General features: G+C 38.6%; 2 protein-coding genes across 2 annotated transcripts; both read left to right on the top strand.

Moving 5' to 3' along the window:
- On the top strand, positions 1–821 carry LOC110866532 (calponin homology domain-containing protein DDB_G0272472-like). Its single transcript, XM_022115678.1, has 2 exons — positions 1–426; positions 504–821. The coding sequence occupies exons 1-2, from the start codon at positions 1–3 to the stop codon at positions 819–821; spliced, it is 744 nt and encodes a 247-aa protein (XP_021971370.1).
- An 8,811-nt stretch (positions 822–9,632) lies between these two features.
- Positions 9,633–14,729, top strand: LOC110867862 (LON peptidase N-terminal domain and RING finger protein 3). Its single transcript, XM_022116920.2, has 6 exons — positions 9,633–9,910; positions 11,874–12,152; positions 12,239–12,290; positions 12,472–12,590; positions 13,050–13,299; positions 14,282–14,729. Exons 2-5 carry the CDS (start codon positions 11,877–11,879, stop codon positions 13,290–13,292), a joined length of 690 nt encoding a protein of 229 aa, XP_021972612.1. The 5' UTR covers positions 9,633–9,910; positions 11,874–11,876; the 3' UTR covers positions 13,293–13,299; positions 14,282–14,729.
- Positions 14,730–16,694: the final 1,965 nt, after the last annotated feature.

The raw sequence follows: 16,694 nt of genomic DNA, 5'->3' as shown, positions 1-16,694 counted from the left end.
ATGGGTCTCCGCAATGTTATCAACAATCTCAAAGCTGAAGTTGAGAAGTTGAAAAAACAAGATGCGGAAATTGAAAAATTGAAGAAAGAAAAAGTTGATGACGAAGCTGCGCGGGATGAAGCGCGTTCTCATAGGGAAAGAAGTGAACAACGAGAGGTACATACCTGCGCTACTCTTGCTCTTAGAGATAAGGAGCTAGAAGAACTTATTGCTTTACTATCTGAGCAGGAACAACTTAAGGCGGAAGTTGAGTCTGCTAAAAAAGATTTGGAGCTTGAGCTGACTGAGAAGGCTGAAACTTCCCGTCGTCTTGCTGAAACTGAAGAAAAGTTAGAAAATTCTAAAACTGCGCGAGCAACGGCGGAGAGTGAGCTTGAGCCACTGAAAAGTGATATGTTATGGTTGAAAGAACGCGGAATTGCAAGTGTAAGTTTTTCTTTCTTTGGTAATATTTGGAGATGTTCGCGCACCCTCTTACTTTGTTTTTTTCTTTTTTTGTGCAGGTTGCTGAATCAGTTCTTAATTCTGAAGAACTAGACAAGACAGTTGCGCATTTGTTGGTTGCTGAGCACAATAATGGTTATTCCCAAGGGTATGCGGAGTGGTCTCACCATGTGGTTAACGCTTTAAAGGTTGACTGGGATACTAGCAAGTCTGCTACCCATGGCGTGAATACTGAGGCTGCCCTTGTTGCTGCGAAGACGCAATTTAATAATTTACAGCTCCCAGTTATGGATCTTATTAATGTTGCGTTGCAGTCTGAAGACCATGTGGCGCAGTTGAAATTTTCCCAGACAGAGAAGATGAGGATGAAGATCTAGCCTAGGCTTTTCTTCCTTTGTATGAACAATTAACTGTAGGTTTTGGGACGTGGATCCCGGTTTGTTAATGCGCTGTTGCGCAAGTAACTTTGGTTGATACACTGCCGTGTATGTTTGTAATTTTAAGTTAAGGCGTGTGGTGCGTGATGTACTGCAAAGTACATATGTTTATAGTGTATATTTCGGTCAGTTTTCAGTCGTTTAGAGTCTAGTTTAGGTTAGAACTGCGATACTGCTGACGTTAAGCTTTGATTTCAGGTCCCGTAGCTTAAAGTGTTGAAAAACGAGCAAAACCGAGCAGTTTGGAAGAAAATCGGGATTCGTACGCGCGTCGGGAAGAGCCGGAAGCTGATAAGAATAAAAAAAAATAAAAAAAATATACAATGGAGGCGCCGCGTGACGCGACCCCCCTAGGCGTCACGCAAGGGTTGTGAAATCCGGAGAAAATTAGGGTTTTGTTGGATTGAAGAAGAAGAAACCGAACACAACTCTGAATACGAATCAAGAAACCCTAGGACGAATTTCGGAGGTGATTTTGAGCATTCTGGAGTATTTTGTCGAACGGGAATCATCCGGTTGAAGCTTGGATCGTGAGAGTGAAGATCTTTCGGGTTTTATCTCCCGGTGTTCCTTATTTTCGCGTTTTCGATACTTTACGATGAATTCTTGTTTTGAACTTGTTTTGTTTGTTTTGAACATCATGTTTCTTGGCTAGACTTTAGATACTACCTAGATTTGATGATGGTTTAATTTACTTATGGATCTTTTAACGGTTTTTATTGAATTGATTATGGATTGACTTCGAAAGTAACGTGTTCTAGATTTTCTGATTTGGTGCGTGTGCGTATTTACTTTTGATTGTGGATTGTTACTGTTTCACATAGATTTTGGTGGATGTCTTTCACATAATAGATATGTGTTGATTATTTGCATCCTTGCGGGTTCGGGTGATCTTTGGGTAAATCGGCCGATAGCCTTAGAAACAGTAATTAAAATATAATTAGAAGTAAATATTCTGCTTAACTTGTCGCTGAGAGGCTCGAGTTAGTTATTAGGTCGCGGTGCAGTATATAGCTAATTTAGATTTTGAGAGAAGTCGACGTTAGTTCCCTAATTGCATTTGTGTCTAGTAAACCAAGTCAGAACCTAGAACTGCCTTAGATTGTCGCGCTGAGAGGTAGATAGTCGTATTAGGGCACTTTTAGAGTCGTTAGAGGACTGAGAGGAAATCTAACAGTCGGTAATCATAACAGCCTTGTAGGGTTTCCTAGGTTTCTTCCTGAGAAGGGTCGGGAAGTCTTAGCATTGAAATACCTTAAGGTTTAGTATTTTACGATCCCGGCTCCATACATCAATAAAACCGTTAGAAGTCCATTTGTAGTTAAACTAGATTCAAGTCTAGGTAGTCCTTAATCGCATCTGAATTAAAACCCTAGTTTTATTCGTAATTTAGTTTAATTTCAATTTAATTGCAATTTTAGAATTTTAGTAAAACCCCCCAAACACAATATTTGTTTAGTCGTGTCAGTGTCTAGTCTAAGTTTAGTCGTTAACGTAATTCATTAGAGTCCTTGTGGGTTCGACATCCGGACTTACTTTGCTGTGCTAGAGTCGACCGGTACACTTGCCGGTGAGTAGTTTAGTCAGGTTAAAGAGTCTAGATTTTTATTACTTGAGTCTTAATTTAGGGTAATTTAGTTTATTTAGTTGAACTACTTTTTCCACATCAGTGCGCCAGTAACTAGTAACTAGTATGAAGTGTGTTTATCTTACAATATTTTGCATGAGTACAATTGCTTTGGTTAGGTAAGGCGAATAAAGGTAGTATAAAGCTCATGTGTGAACGTAAGGCTGGGCCTTGCGCTATGCGTATGATCGCTGACCGCTCATGAGACTTGTGTTATATTTACCATAATGTTTGATGTGTGTAAAATGCGACATATAAAATACATCAAATAAGGCATAAAACTAACCCTTTTTAAGTACTAATGTTGGAAAAAGAGTGCTTTTGTCTTCCTTTTGTATTTTCAGGATTAAATAAGCTCAAATTCACAAAAGAAGCAAAAAAGACAGCTAAATCTAACATAAATACAAGAAAAGGAACATAAGTGGATTGCCCGACCCCTCAACAGCATCCTCCCAAGCAAAATAGAGAAGGCAGAAGACTGGACACGCCTCGTGCTCAGCCAGCACGGGGCCGTGCCCAAGAAGCAGCAGAAAAGACAAACCTATAGAAGCTTCTATTGCCCACCACGGGGCCGTGTCCAGTGAACACGGGGGCGTGGCGAAAGTACAGCAGGCGCATTAATTGTAATTGCGAATTACAATTAATGAAGAGAGAGAGTGTCAGACAGGCACGGGGCGTGTCCAGCGGACAGGGGCCGTGCCCAGCCTTCTGTTCAGCCTATAAATAGGAGTGCTTGGTTTCATTGCAACTCATCCCTTGGCACACCACCTCTCTCACACTTCATCCACCACCCACCACCACCATAACACCATCGTCCACCACCATCATCCATTGTCCATCATAGAGTGTGTGAGTCGTCTCGGGATCCAAGATTGATCGTAAGAGTTCTTGACAATCAAGGCCATGTTTGCTTAAGTCTCTTACATCACTTGGTGAAGACAAGTGTTTAGTATAAATCTTTTTATTTTTAATCTTTTGCACTTTTTATTTGGTTTTGTATTAATGACTTTAATAACTAGTTGCTTATGTTGAAGGTGATATTTCCTTATCGTTTGTCCGTGGTGTCTTGGCATTATTTTACTGTCTATATAAAATAAAAGATTTTCACCATTCATATCTCCACGGTCTATATGGAGGTATGTTGGCTACCTGGTCGGGGGTTAAGGGAACGGTTTGGTAAGGGTCTTGCCCTTGTTCAGCATTTAGAGGTCCTGCAAGGGACCTGGGTCAAATTTAGTAGGATCTCCTTCAATGCCCATAGGTATTGGATGGCGGGGATCCAAACTCTTTGACCCCCTCATAAGTTAACTACTATTAATACTATAACCCGGCTATTTAGGACTGTATCCCTGCTGACTCAGACTACTTAGTCGAGGGTAACGTCACCGCCAAAAGCGGGGCCTACCATAATTTGCATTAATAACTTAATTCATTATCTTCCAATAATCCGACCCTTTAGGATTGTATCCTTGCTGACTCAAACTACTGGGTTGAGGGTAACGTCGCCTTCAAAAGAGGGGCCTACTACAATAACTAAGATAATCTCTTAAACAAGTGCAAAAGTGCGAAAATAATCAAATGTTATACTAATACACGAGTCGGATCCAAGTGATTCATCCTGTCTATCTGTTTTTATTTTATTTTATTTTTCAGCATTTAGTTAGTTTTTATTTTCTTAGTTTAAAAAACCTTTTCTAACATTTTGATTTGATTAGACGTTGAGGATAAACCGGTACTAAAAGCTCTTGTGTCCTTGGACGACCTCGGTATCTTACCAACACTATACTACGTCCACGATGGGTGCACTTGCCCATATGTGTGTTTAGTGTTAGTAAATATCGTGTTTTATAAATTTACAACTTGGCTAAAAGTGTAAAAATGGCTTAAAATATACATCAAAAATATATTACACTACACACGCATAAAGTTTTTGGCGCCGTTGCCGGGGACACAAGGATTTTAAGAAAGTTAGGAATCAACGGCCTAATCATATTTTTATTTTTCTTTTTAATTTTTAGGGTTTTTCTTAGTTTTCAGCTTCTGCAGAGCTCAGCACGGGCCGTGCCCGCTGAACACGCCCCCGTGCTCAATAATTGAAACTGGCAATCCTGTTTTAAGTCAGACAGTAAGCTGAACACGGGGCCGTGCTCACTCAACACGCCCCCGTGCCCAAGATTCACTTACTGAAAACAGAACCGTTAGATCCCGGCGGTTGGTAATTTCTGACATAAACATGAGTGATAGTAATTCTTTTTTACTTTCGGCACTCTTATGGTACGTGGTGTCAATTATGTGGAGGCGAACATAAAGAGTTAGAATGTTACTTTCTAAATTATAGGCCCCATTACATAGACCCACCGATTCCTTATAACCTTAAGAGGGGCGAAAGTAAAAATAAGCACTATCTCTCCCTCGAATGCGCCCAGCCAGATATTCTAGGAGAAATGCTCCTTGACGAGTTATTTCAACTAGAAGAGCTAATTCTAAATTGGTCAAAAGAGCTTAGGAAGGATTTTATTGATCCGCCCCAAGACGATGACCATGAAGAAATGTTGGGATCGCATTCCGACAACCTCGTTGCTCCCAAAGATACCTTCATTCCTAGCGAAGACTTGGACGATAGTCGTCCCTGTGCCGATTGTGCCGTGAAGGACTCTCCATCGACTTCGTTCGGTGCATACATAGACCTGAGTGATTCGGCATACACCTTCTTTAACGAGAGCCCAGGAAAGGGTTGGACTTGTCCACCTAGAATGAAAATAGGAATTACCCTCACCGACAACCTCTTGCGTTCTCGCCTTAGTCTAGGACAATTAAGGTATCTTAGGCACTTTGGGGTTGTTCCAACCAATCAGGAGCCACCCGATATTAGTGAGTTCCTTGAAAAAATTAGACAACTTCATAAAACAGTCCCTCGACACGGGGCCGTGTCCAGCCAATGCGCCCCCGTGTTCACCAAAAGATTCCTTTCTGATCAGTACGTCAGAATACGGACAAACTGTGTCAGAATACGGATAAACTTAACTTACTCACACTATAGTCCTACGCCATGGATTGGTAAGCTAAAGAACTTGACCAACATGTGAAGAGACTATTGTATGCAACTTGCTTCTTCCACTACTTAGTTCTTTGCCTTCTTACTCAGGCCTTCGTCGCCGCGAGTAATTTGTTTTATCTCTTTTCGCACGTTCTGCAATAAGTGGGTGAGCTCACCACTTTTGAGCGCTTTTTCAATCTCGGTGCGGAGACAGATGCAGTTGTTTGTAGTGTGACCATTATCTTTGTGATAGTCACAATATTGATTCGGATCTTGACCCCTCTTATTCTTCATTGGCGGAGGGGTCTTAAACTGATAGTCTTCTATGGTGAGCACCTCCGCCGGAGTTTTCGTTAGAGGGGTCCACTGCCGCTCTCTATTCTCTTGCTTCGTTTCCCTTTGAGCTGCGAGCTTGTTTACGGTAGCTCGCGCGTCTTCGGATGAGTAGGTTCCAGAATTTGAGTCGCGCCAACTCTTTTTGAACTTTTTCTGTGGTGAAGTTCACTATTTATAGTCGAGGTGATTTGTGAAGGAGATAGGCTGATGGGTCTTGGGCCTGAGGTCGACAACAAGGAATATCCATTCTGCCTCCCCTGTCACAATCGTTAGTGATTCCAGACGAGAGGGTAGCTGGCGCATGTTGAATAGATCCATGTGTCTTGCAATTGTCCTTGTTGTCTGGTCTGTCATCAGCAGTGGAGTGGAGATCATGGAGCAGTGGTCGTCGCACGCTGATTGGTGCCACATATGTGTCCTTGTATACTTCTTGTTCTCTGCACGATTGTTCGTCGTACAACATGATCCGATACAACCTGTTGAGCACCTATTGGCCCACTGCTCTGCCACTTGTACCTTATGTACTTGTCCGATGTTATCCTTGCACTTCTTGTCCCTGCGCGCAACTCGGGGCAAGCCCGTGTAGCCGGCGCAAGTTCAAGGAAGCTAGGTCTTTTGTCAAAGGAACTAAGTGTTAGAAATGGTTCTATCTTGGTCATGACCTCGCGTGCGGCTGGGGGCACACCCTTGTAGTCGGCGCAAGGTCGAGGAGCCCAAGTCTTTGGTTTACTTTGGGTATGGTCTCGCGCGCGGCATGAGGCTAACTCATGTGGTCGGCGTAAGATTTGGTACCATACCCCTTCAGTTAGAGTAAACAGCCATTTTGGTCCCTGAGGTTTGGTCACTTTTGCCATTTTAGTCCAAATTTGAAACTTTTTGCATCTGGGTCCCTGTGGTTTCACTTTTATTGCCATTTTGATCCAAAAGTGAAATCAGGTCAATTTCTCAAATTAAATCTTGGTATTTTGTCCTTTTCCTTAGGGGCAAAATGGTTATTTCATTTTTATTTTATTTAAAGTTTTTATTAAACAAATAATATTTTATGGGTCCCACCACACCTCATTCTTCTTATACATTCTTTGAAATCTGCAAGTTTGAGATAAGATGTTGTATAAAAAATTAACACCAAAACAATAAAATCCCCTGAAACATATAGTAGATATCAATCAAGAACAAACCAGTAAATACTACGCAAGTATCGGAGATTTTGTATAAAGGGAAATATTAGAGTTTCTACAACTAGAAGTAGGATGAGAAAGCACAGGAAGCCCCCATTAACAGGAGAAAACAATGGCCGGATATGAACCATCAACCTTCATCTGGTTCACCATATCACTGTAGATCTTTATTGTCCTCTTCGATGGCATCACCGACATCACGTGCGAATTCCCGTCGATTCTCAACGTCTTTTCGATCGACTCAGGTTCTTTCTTCTTCAAGTCTTCACCTGCTGAAATCGTTACTGGTGATTCCTCTAGTCTCGATGAATTTACATTTACAGTTTCGGATGATTTTTCTTCAATGGTAGTCAAACGAACCCCTTTATCTGATTCCACAGTTTCCATATCCAAATCAAAACTCGCTGCGACTGACGTTACTTTCTTTTCTCTGGATGATTCCATAGGAGGCAGAAGAAGAATGGGGTGTGGTGGGACCCACAAAATATTTTTGTTTTGAGTAAACTTCCGTTTTGCTCCTTGTGGTTTGGTCACTTTAACGGTTTTGCACCAAACCTTTAAAAATAGCCATTTTCCTCCAATAGTTTACTATGGTTTTTTCATTTTGCTCCCTGCGGGGAGCAAAATGGAAAAACAGACAATTTGGATGGAGTCAGAGGCGGGGAGCAAAATGGAAAAATCATAGCAAACTATTGGAGGAAAATGGTTATTTTTAAAGGTTTGGGGCAAAACCGTTAAAGTGACCAAACCACAGGGAGCAAAACGGAAGTTTACTCTATTGTTTTAATAAAAGCTTTAAATAAAATAAAAAAGATATGAGCATTTTGCCCCTAGGAAAAAGACAAAATATCATGATTTAATTTGAGAAATATGACATGATTTCACTTTTGGATCAAAATGGCAATAAAAGTGAAACCACAGGGACCCAGATGCAAAAGTTTTCAAATTTGGACTAAATTGGCAAAAGTGACCAAACCTCAGGGACCAAAATGGTTGTTTACTCCTTCAATTATTGTATGATAAGTTTTGGTAGCAGGCGTTTGAGTCATAATATGCAAAACGTTTAACCGTTAATATATCTAATATGGAAATTTTAATTGATCCAGAGCAATTTGAATTGTCATCTTTACAATATGCAGATATCATGGGTCAAATTGTGGATATTGAAACAGTGGTGGTGGAATTGGTTCATTTGTCGAACCAACTTTCGACTTAAAGGATTTGTGGGTGGCATTTGATTTTGCTTTACCATCCATTTGAGTAGAAAATATACATGAGTGGAAAATATACGAGTAGAATAGGATGAGAATGTTTTTTGGTGTACAAATTATCGTATTATAATGTATAAACACAATCTTTTTCTTTTTATTTATATTTGTAAAGCCAATGGATATACAACAACGGTCAAAACCCCAAACGATCAAAAGACCATTTCATTCGGTATCAAGCTCTTGTTCATTGTAAAAACTGCCTACCTAGAATGCATCCAAAATTAACTGTGGCAGTGTGCAAAACCAACCTGATAAAACCTGAAGGGCGCCCCGTGTAGGGCCGGCAATTTCAGACACAAACATGTTAACACAACACAAAATGACACGTTCTTAACACGTTTTCTGTTTGGCATTAATAAGTTTCGTGTCTTAAATAGGTCGGCACGTTTAGGACACGGTAAAATTTGTGTCTAGACTGGTTAAAGACCCGTTAAAATGTCAGCGACATGTTTATATATGTAATAGATGTTCTGATTTGACTTTTATGGATTTTTGTTTTAAAATTGCTAAGGCTAAAGGGTGTGGGAGGGGCTTTATTAACGCCACATCACATATGGGCTTTAAGGCCTCTCCCCTTAACTTGAAGGGTGTGAGATAAAGCCCCTTCAAGCTATAACGCCCCCCCCCCCCCCCCCCCATTTAACCAATCCTTCCTCGTTCTTTGCGATTGCTGCTCGTTACCATGGTGGAGCCAAGGCTATAGCGGCCCGAGTTGAATTGCTGGGTGTGGGACGATGGCGCCGAGTGGCGCTATAAGGGCTGAGGTGGCCCTGGTGGCGCCTCCACACCCTCCGACCTAAGGATTATATATAAGTTAACAACTTTATGAACTTTGGCAATTTTTGTTTCACTAAATAGCTTTCTAAATATATGTGATATTTATCATGTGTCTAAACAGGTTGTTTCGTGTTAACCTGGTCATGATCATGTTAGAAAAAAATGACAATAATTTTTTTTAACGATATTTTTTTTAATTTATGTTGTCTGTGAGACTTGAACATAAAACTTTCTTATTTCAGACATAAATGTTTATCATTTCATGTTTGTGTCTAACATACTTAATTGTTGTGTCATCCAACCCCTCATTTTTTATCTTTTCTTTTTCGTTTTCTATTAAATCATAGTTTTAATATTTTTATTATTACATTTTTTCTCTCGTTCGTAACCGCTTTTAAAATATTATAAAATGTGAAAGTCTCTTATCAAAATTACAGATACAACAACAACAACCATACCCAGTAAATACCATAAATAGCAAAACTACTCATAGGTGTTATCAAAATTACAGATAAACACTAATATTTTCTTCCCCTCTGTTCACAACCAGTTTTGAACAAATAAATCCTCTAACCCATGGCGGTCAAAACTCAAAAGAAGAGTCGTGTATTTATTTCAAACATCCACCGACCCGACCCGTCTATACGAATGAAAACCGCTTAGGTATTTATGCTTCAGATACCCCCCTTTCGTCTTCTTCACAAACCCTTGGCAGGGTAGGAAGTTCTGAATTCTCTTTCTCTGTTCGTATATACAATCAATTTACCACCGTAGGTTCTCGATCGCTTGGAGGATCGCGACAGGTGAGCTTTCATTTCATCCAATTTGCTAATTTATATCCAGTTTTCGCTCCTCATTGTGTATCAATTATTATTGATGTTTATGTTGATGTATTAATCGTTTTCGCGCCTTTCTGGTGGTGAATTTTCGAACATATCTTGTTTTGTTACGGAATTAGGTTAGTTCATTTTGTTTGCTCGTGAATGCGTATAGCTAATTTTGCATCTATGATTGTAAAGTTTATGCTTTTAGGTTTATGTTAGAAGTTTCTATCGTTATGTGTTACAGATTGATATTATACTGTTTGATTGCTTTGGAGTATCAATTTGGAATTTGAACTTTGAACCTAGGGTTTATGCGTGTGTGGTGGTTGGTGGAGATATAGTAGAAATACATTAAACTTTGTTTGAGGATTAAAGTAATCTATAAATCTAAATAGGTTTTATTCTAAAAGAATCAAACTTTGAGCTTTTTGATTTTGTATCATGAAGTGTCATGTATGATCATGAAGATGTACTTGATTTAACTTTATTGCATAGTTATTAAAGGCGCTAGGCGCACTCAAGGCGCATAGGTCTCGCCTGGGGCCTAGGCGCAAATTGCAAAAAAAGCGAGGGCCTGAGAAAAATAAAGTGCATAATGAAAAAAATTAAAAATATATTATGTATTAGAAAAAGAATACTATTCTTCAAATAAAATAAACAAAGTCTATTATGTAACACTTTATATCATCTAATTAGTACCAAAGTATTAGTGTAGAAAAGTAGGTTTCCTTGAATAAAAAGTAGAAATCTGGCTAGAATCTTGTCGGAATTTAGAGAATTTGGCTGGAAGCTCTCTGAAATCTAGGAATCTCGCCGGAATGTGCGCCTGAACCATCACCTAGAGAATTAAAGCGCAATTTCCTCGACTTAAAGCGCAACTGCCTCGCCTCGCCTGAAAAATGGGCCTAGGCGCAAGAGGCGATGGCTTTTAACAAGTATGCTTTATTGTGTTTCATTTGATTTTGGAAACGAAAATGATGGCTTTATAAATATCATTCGGAACTAATTTATGGCAAATTTGGATGACTACAATGTATTTTAGACTATTTATTTGTCAAAATCTGTTGGTTTATAAATTTTGGATCATACCTTAATGAGGTTTTTGCATGATTGTGTGTATGGAGTAGGGTTGGACATTGAGGCGTAATTGAAAGGCATGTTTTTTTTTTTTGTTTTTTTGTTTTTTTTTTAAGTTTGCAGTGGCGATTTGTTTTCATTTCTACTTATATTCAACTTGGTGGCTCTGAGTTTTATATAAAATAAATAAGTGTTTTTTATTTTAAACATTTGTAGTTATATGGTGGTAAAAACATTCAAATTACAGCAGTTGAAATTTCAATATGATTTTCATGTTAGTTAGTAAAGCAGACTAAAAGTGCTTGCAAGTATATTGTAAAGGATGGTAGACGTTTTCTGATTATCTAGTCACATTGATTTTGAATTTCAATCACTTATTGCAATTTGGTAGTGGATTCTACAAGTACAAGAAGTTAACTTTCGCACAGTTGCTAGTCCCATGATCCCATCAGCGGACTCTGACATTTCATGATTTCTTTTAATTATTCCTGGGCTTGCAAGTGACTTTTTTGGCCTTTGGCTTTAACCAAGGCTGAACTTATAATGTATCAACGAGGGATAGAAAGCTTTATTAATTGTACCTACTTGGGTAGGTTTACTCTTTCAGTGGCATTCGTTAATATTTTAAGCGACTGTAGATAATTTGTCACTGTAAGTAGTGAGTGGATGTTTTATTTGGGTTGATGCTCTGTTACACAATAGTTTTATGTGATTTTGTTTGTGGTTTAATAGTGATGGTATATGATATTAACGTATACGGATCAGGAATCACAATTAAACACTTTGTAGGTTTCACTTATGACTTTTTGTGTTGCATAAATTTTTGATATGGTCTTGACGTCTTGTTTTTCTGCTATAAAAATAGATCATGAGCACACCGGGTCAGGTTATGAAGTATGCAAGAAACAGTAGGCGAAGGAAAGCAGTGTTGGATCTCAATGTTCCTCCAGTCGAAAACCTGGAGCAAGTGGGAGGGCCCGCCATCTCAGTGTCTCATGCTGGTCAGGGTGATGTTCCATCTGTTACAGTGGCTCATGGCGGGGGTCAAGCTCATCAGCCCACAGGGTCCACACAACCTGCTCCAATTGACGTCGAAGAATTGGATGACGATGTTATTATATCATCGCCTAGAGCATTTGAAGAAGTAAATTTTTAATTACACTAGGGAACACTTTAAATGTTCTCGTATCATTCATGTTCATATTATGTTAATTTGTACTTTGTATTCAGGCGAAAAAGAAATCACGAAGAAGTAGGACAGTGGTGGTTGATGTGGAAGCTGGTAAAGATTTTTTACTTTACATGCATTCATATGAGCTCACTTGTGTTTACTTTCTGTTAGCTACTTTTTCTTTCTGAATTCAAGATAGTTTTTGCTACATTGCGAGATTTGATTGTTTCTATATGAAGCAATGCTATCCTATGTTTTATAGTTTAATTATCTAATGCGATTCATATAACAGAAGAAGCTGCTGGTAGGCATGGTCTTAACCAAGCCTACAAGCGTAGAAGAGGTCCGTCAATTGCACCAGTCATTAATTGTGAACTCTATGTGAATTTGGATGGAAGTAGCGGCTCCATGGTAATAACATTTTACTCTGGTGTCATAGCCAATATATTTCTTTATGTTATTTTGTATCTTATGGTTGAAGGAGTTTAATTCTAATTAGTTGACATGTGAAAGCTGAAGGGGTAAACTGTAACTGTTTAAATTTTTTAGGTATTAGGAGTTTGAATCTTAGTATGTTTAGAAAGTTATTTAATATAAATAGACGGTTAGTGTCTATGTAATTGGTGTGCAAGTTGTGATCGTGGTTTGATCACAAATATTCTGATTGTTTGTGTGTGTGTTTGGGCCTGATTTCCAACAATGGCGTTCTAAATAGTAAATTCTTAATAGTTTTTTTCTTTTTTGTTATCCTACTTTTTAAAAAATAGTTAGAAGGCTACAAGTTGTCGTTAGAAAATAGTTGAAATTGCTACCTACGCTAAGCAATTGAACATTGGTTAAAAACATTGTGTTCTGTTTTTGTAAATGCAGAGGGGGAAAGCACAATACGTTGCACCATCACCACCACCACCGCCGCCACCACCAAAGGAACCGACATTCAGCTGTCCCGTTTGTATGGGACCATTAGTTGAAGAAGTGACGACCAAGTGCGGTCACATCTTTTGCAAGGCGTGCATCACCGCTGCAATAAATGCTCAGCATAAATGCCCTACCTGTAGGCAGAAACTTACAAACAGAAACCTTATTAGGGTTTACCTCCCTGCCGCCAAGTGAGTTTAAGGTCTGTATATCTAATCCTTCAAATCACTTTTTGCTCCATCCTTTGCTAGTAAAGTTAAAAGACCATGTTGCGGGGTCCTAGTTGGCATCATGGGGCCGGGCAGTAACACCATGCTGTCGATGCGGTACCGTGGCTTCCCAACCCCACCGGGGTGATGGCACGGCGTGTGAGACCTCTATCACTGCTCCATTTTTTGACTGTTGGGGCTTTTAGACCTTTGACAAACGGTCAAAGTTAAATAACTCTGAAAAAGCATTTATCTTCTATAAGTACCACTTCAACTATTCACATTTTCACACAACAATCTTCACTATCTATTTCTTTTTTTCTTTCTACAAAATTGTGAGAATTAGAAGAGGGATTCATCTTCATCATTCGACGATAAGATAACGCATTATAGTTTCAAGTGAGGTTTTTTTTTTTTTTTTAATTTTATTATTATGTAGTGGTTTAAAAAATATTATTCAATTTAAATATTATCTTTATATTATATTCTTATTTAGTAAACGATTGTTCTAAAATTAACAAATATTATTTGTGCTAAAAGATTTAAAAAAAGGGAGAAAGCTGAAAGATTTGTGTATGGGTGAAAGACTGAAAGATGGTTACTATCCTAACAATCTATTGTTATCAACTTTTAGAACCTAAATAATCAATGCTCAAATATGTGTCCTTTACCCAAAACTTCTAGAACCTAAAGAGTCAATACTCAGTCCTTTAGTTGGGTAATGGGCCGGGCCGGGCCTCATCACTTTTTGTTTCTGTGAACTTTGTATTTGATATAGAGGTTGTGACAAAAAATGGGCGAGCGGGGTAATGTTTGGGCATGACCCACATCATTGTTTGCCTAATTTTTGAGCTTCAGCTAATCAATCAATGTGTTCCACATGAATTATTAAACCTTTTTATTAATTAGAAAATGTAAAAGTTTTAAATAAAAATACGAAACAATTTACTGATGGGCTTTATGTACTGATGACAGGTGGCAATCTTATGGTGTGCCTATTGATGTAAAGGAGATGTTGAGTAGTAAAAGATGACATTTGTTTTTGGTTTCTTGTTAAGGGGTAGGATGGGGGATATACGCAGCGGGTAGGGGTCTCTGAACTCATGGATTGTTATTTGAGGTTGCTTGCTCTTATCTGTTTTTTTTTTTTCGTTTAGCTGGTAATCTGTGCAGTTCCGTGTCTGTTATTTATAAATTCATGAATCATATTTGCACCTAAAAATTAAAAGCACACCCGCCTTAGGATGGCTGGAGCGCTTCTACCTAGTGTAGGCAAGTATAGTATAGAAGTCGAGCGCCTCTAAGCGCTTTCATCCGAGGTGTGGATGACTTTGGGCTTCTGGCAGTTTTAGTTTATGCCTAATATGTCCATGACAGTTTTCTTTCATTAATTTAATGTCAGATGCAGTTATTTTCTTTCAAATTGCTGCTTTTAATTTGTATGCTGATAAATACGTGAATTTTAAATGCACTATATGTATAGAAGTGTCGTGTACTTGATTGTGCCGCCTTTGCTTTTTATCTCGGCTTTGGGATCCTTTCACTTCAGCGTTTAGTACCGAGAGCACTAGTATAATGGGCATGTTGGGTAGCGACAGATTGACAGTTGATATACTATTCAATAAACAATTCAAGTTCTATACTAGCTATTCAATGTCTCTTTTAACATGTATTTAATTTTATGATTTCATCTGACCGTATCTAATAATGCTAAAAAAGTTTCAAATTTTTTTTTTTTTTTACAAATTCGAAACAAGTTTTTCTAGTTATAGAATTTCAAAATTTTTAAGTATAGTATTTTGAGTCGTTTGATGATATTACTATTATGCAGTATATAATAAAAAAAGCCAGCTTATTTTCAAATAGTGTGACTTCTTTTTTTTTTTCCATCGGCAAGATTTCTTATTCTACTATTATAATTTGTACTTGAAATTTTTTAAAGTTAAAATCATTTCATTTTCGTTTCAATGTTTTCTCTTAGGTTGGAAGGTATGGTGTGGGGAGGATGAGCCGTCACGTCATCGGGAGTGAGGATGGGCTTAAAGGGGATGGACCAAGGGGGTGGAGGATGGGGCTAAGTGTGTGTATATATATATATATATATATATATATATATATATATATATATATATATATATATATATATATATATATATAGATCAGTTAACGTGCAATAGGGCTTATCGTACATTACGTACGCGATAACCACAGCCGTCAGATCTTCATCGCCCATGCGATTTCATACCTCAATACGAACTGTACGAACTCTGCGAATTCAATCTTCCACATGCGATTTTGTCCATCTACACTCCCCATGCCATTTTTCACATTACCTCATGCTAACCATTTTTTCACATGCGATATTCAATCTTCCACATGCGATTCTACACACCCCATGCCATTTTTCACATTACCCCATGCTAGCCATTTTTTCACATGCGATATTCAATCTTCCACATGCGATTTTGTCCATCTACACACGCAATGCCATTTTTCACATTACCCCATGCTAAACCATTTTTTCACATGCGATTTCATTTGCATGGGGGATTTCAAACATGCGATTTCATTCCATTTTCAAGCCATGCGATTTCATTTGCCTTTTTATAACATGCGAAGATTGAATTCGCACCAGATTCGCACCTGATCGAACGGCTGGGATGATCGCGTACGTATCGTACGATAAGCGCATTTGTATTTTACACTTTACCTATATATATATATGTGTGTGTGTGTGTGTGAAGGATGGGGCCGGCGAGATCGTCCAAAACTAGACGGAGACAACGGGGACGGGCCATGGGGCGGTGTTCCGGGGCGACGTCGTGCCTAGCCAGCCCTTGGCCGTCCCCCATACCGACTGGCCTTAGGCTAGCTGGTTATAAAATTGACTACTTTCTGTTTAATTCAGTCATAAATATAATTAATTGGATGATTACTGCCACCGAACCCTTGTATAATTTACCGACTTTAGTACGGTTCGCAGCCAGGTTATCAATAATCTACAATCAGCCAAAATCTAAAAAAACACAAAAAACTATTACTAAAATTTGCAGTTGCAGCTTATTATTCGTCCATGCTATTATTACTAATCAAGTTTGCCGACTTTAGTACGGTTCGCAGCCAGGTTATCAACATTCTACAATCAGCCAAAATCTAAAAAAAAAAAAAAACACAAAAAACTATTACTAAAATTTGCAGTTGCAGCTTATTATTCGTCCATGCTATAATTACTAATCAAGTTTAACAGAAAACTAAAAAAAAAAAGTAAATCTGTAGGCATGTTCGCAGCGGGTATGCAGACTGTTCGCAGCCGGTATGCACTATGCAGACTATTTGCAGCCGGTCTACAGGTTGTTCGCAGCCGGTCTGCAGACTGTATGTTGCTAAT

This window comes from Helianthus annuus, chromosome 7 (assembly GCF_002127325.2).
Source record: "Helianthus annuus cultivar XRQ/B chromosome 7, HanXRQr2.0-SUNRISE, whole genome shotgun sequence".
Lineage (NCBI taxonomy): Eukaryota > Viridiplantae > Streptophyta > Magnoliopsida > Asterales > Asteraceae > Helianthus > Helianthus annuus.
Note: the sequence above shows the minus strand (reverse complement) of the source record. Positions and strands in the feature narration are given on the sequence as shown.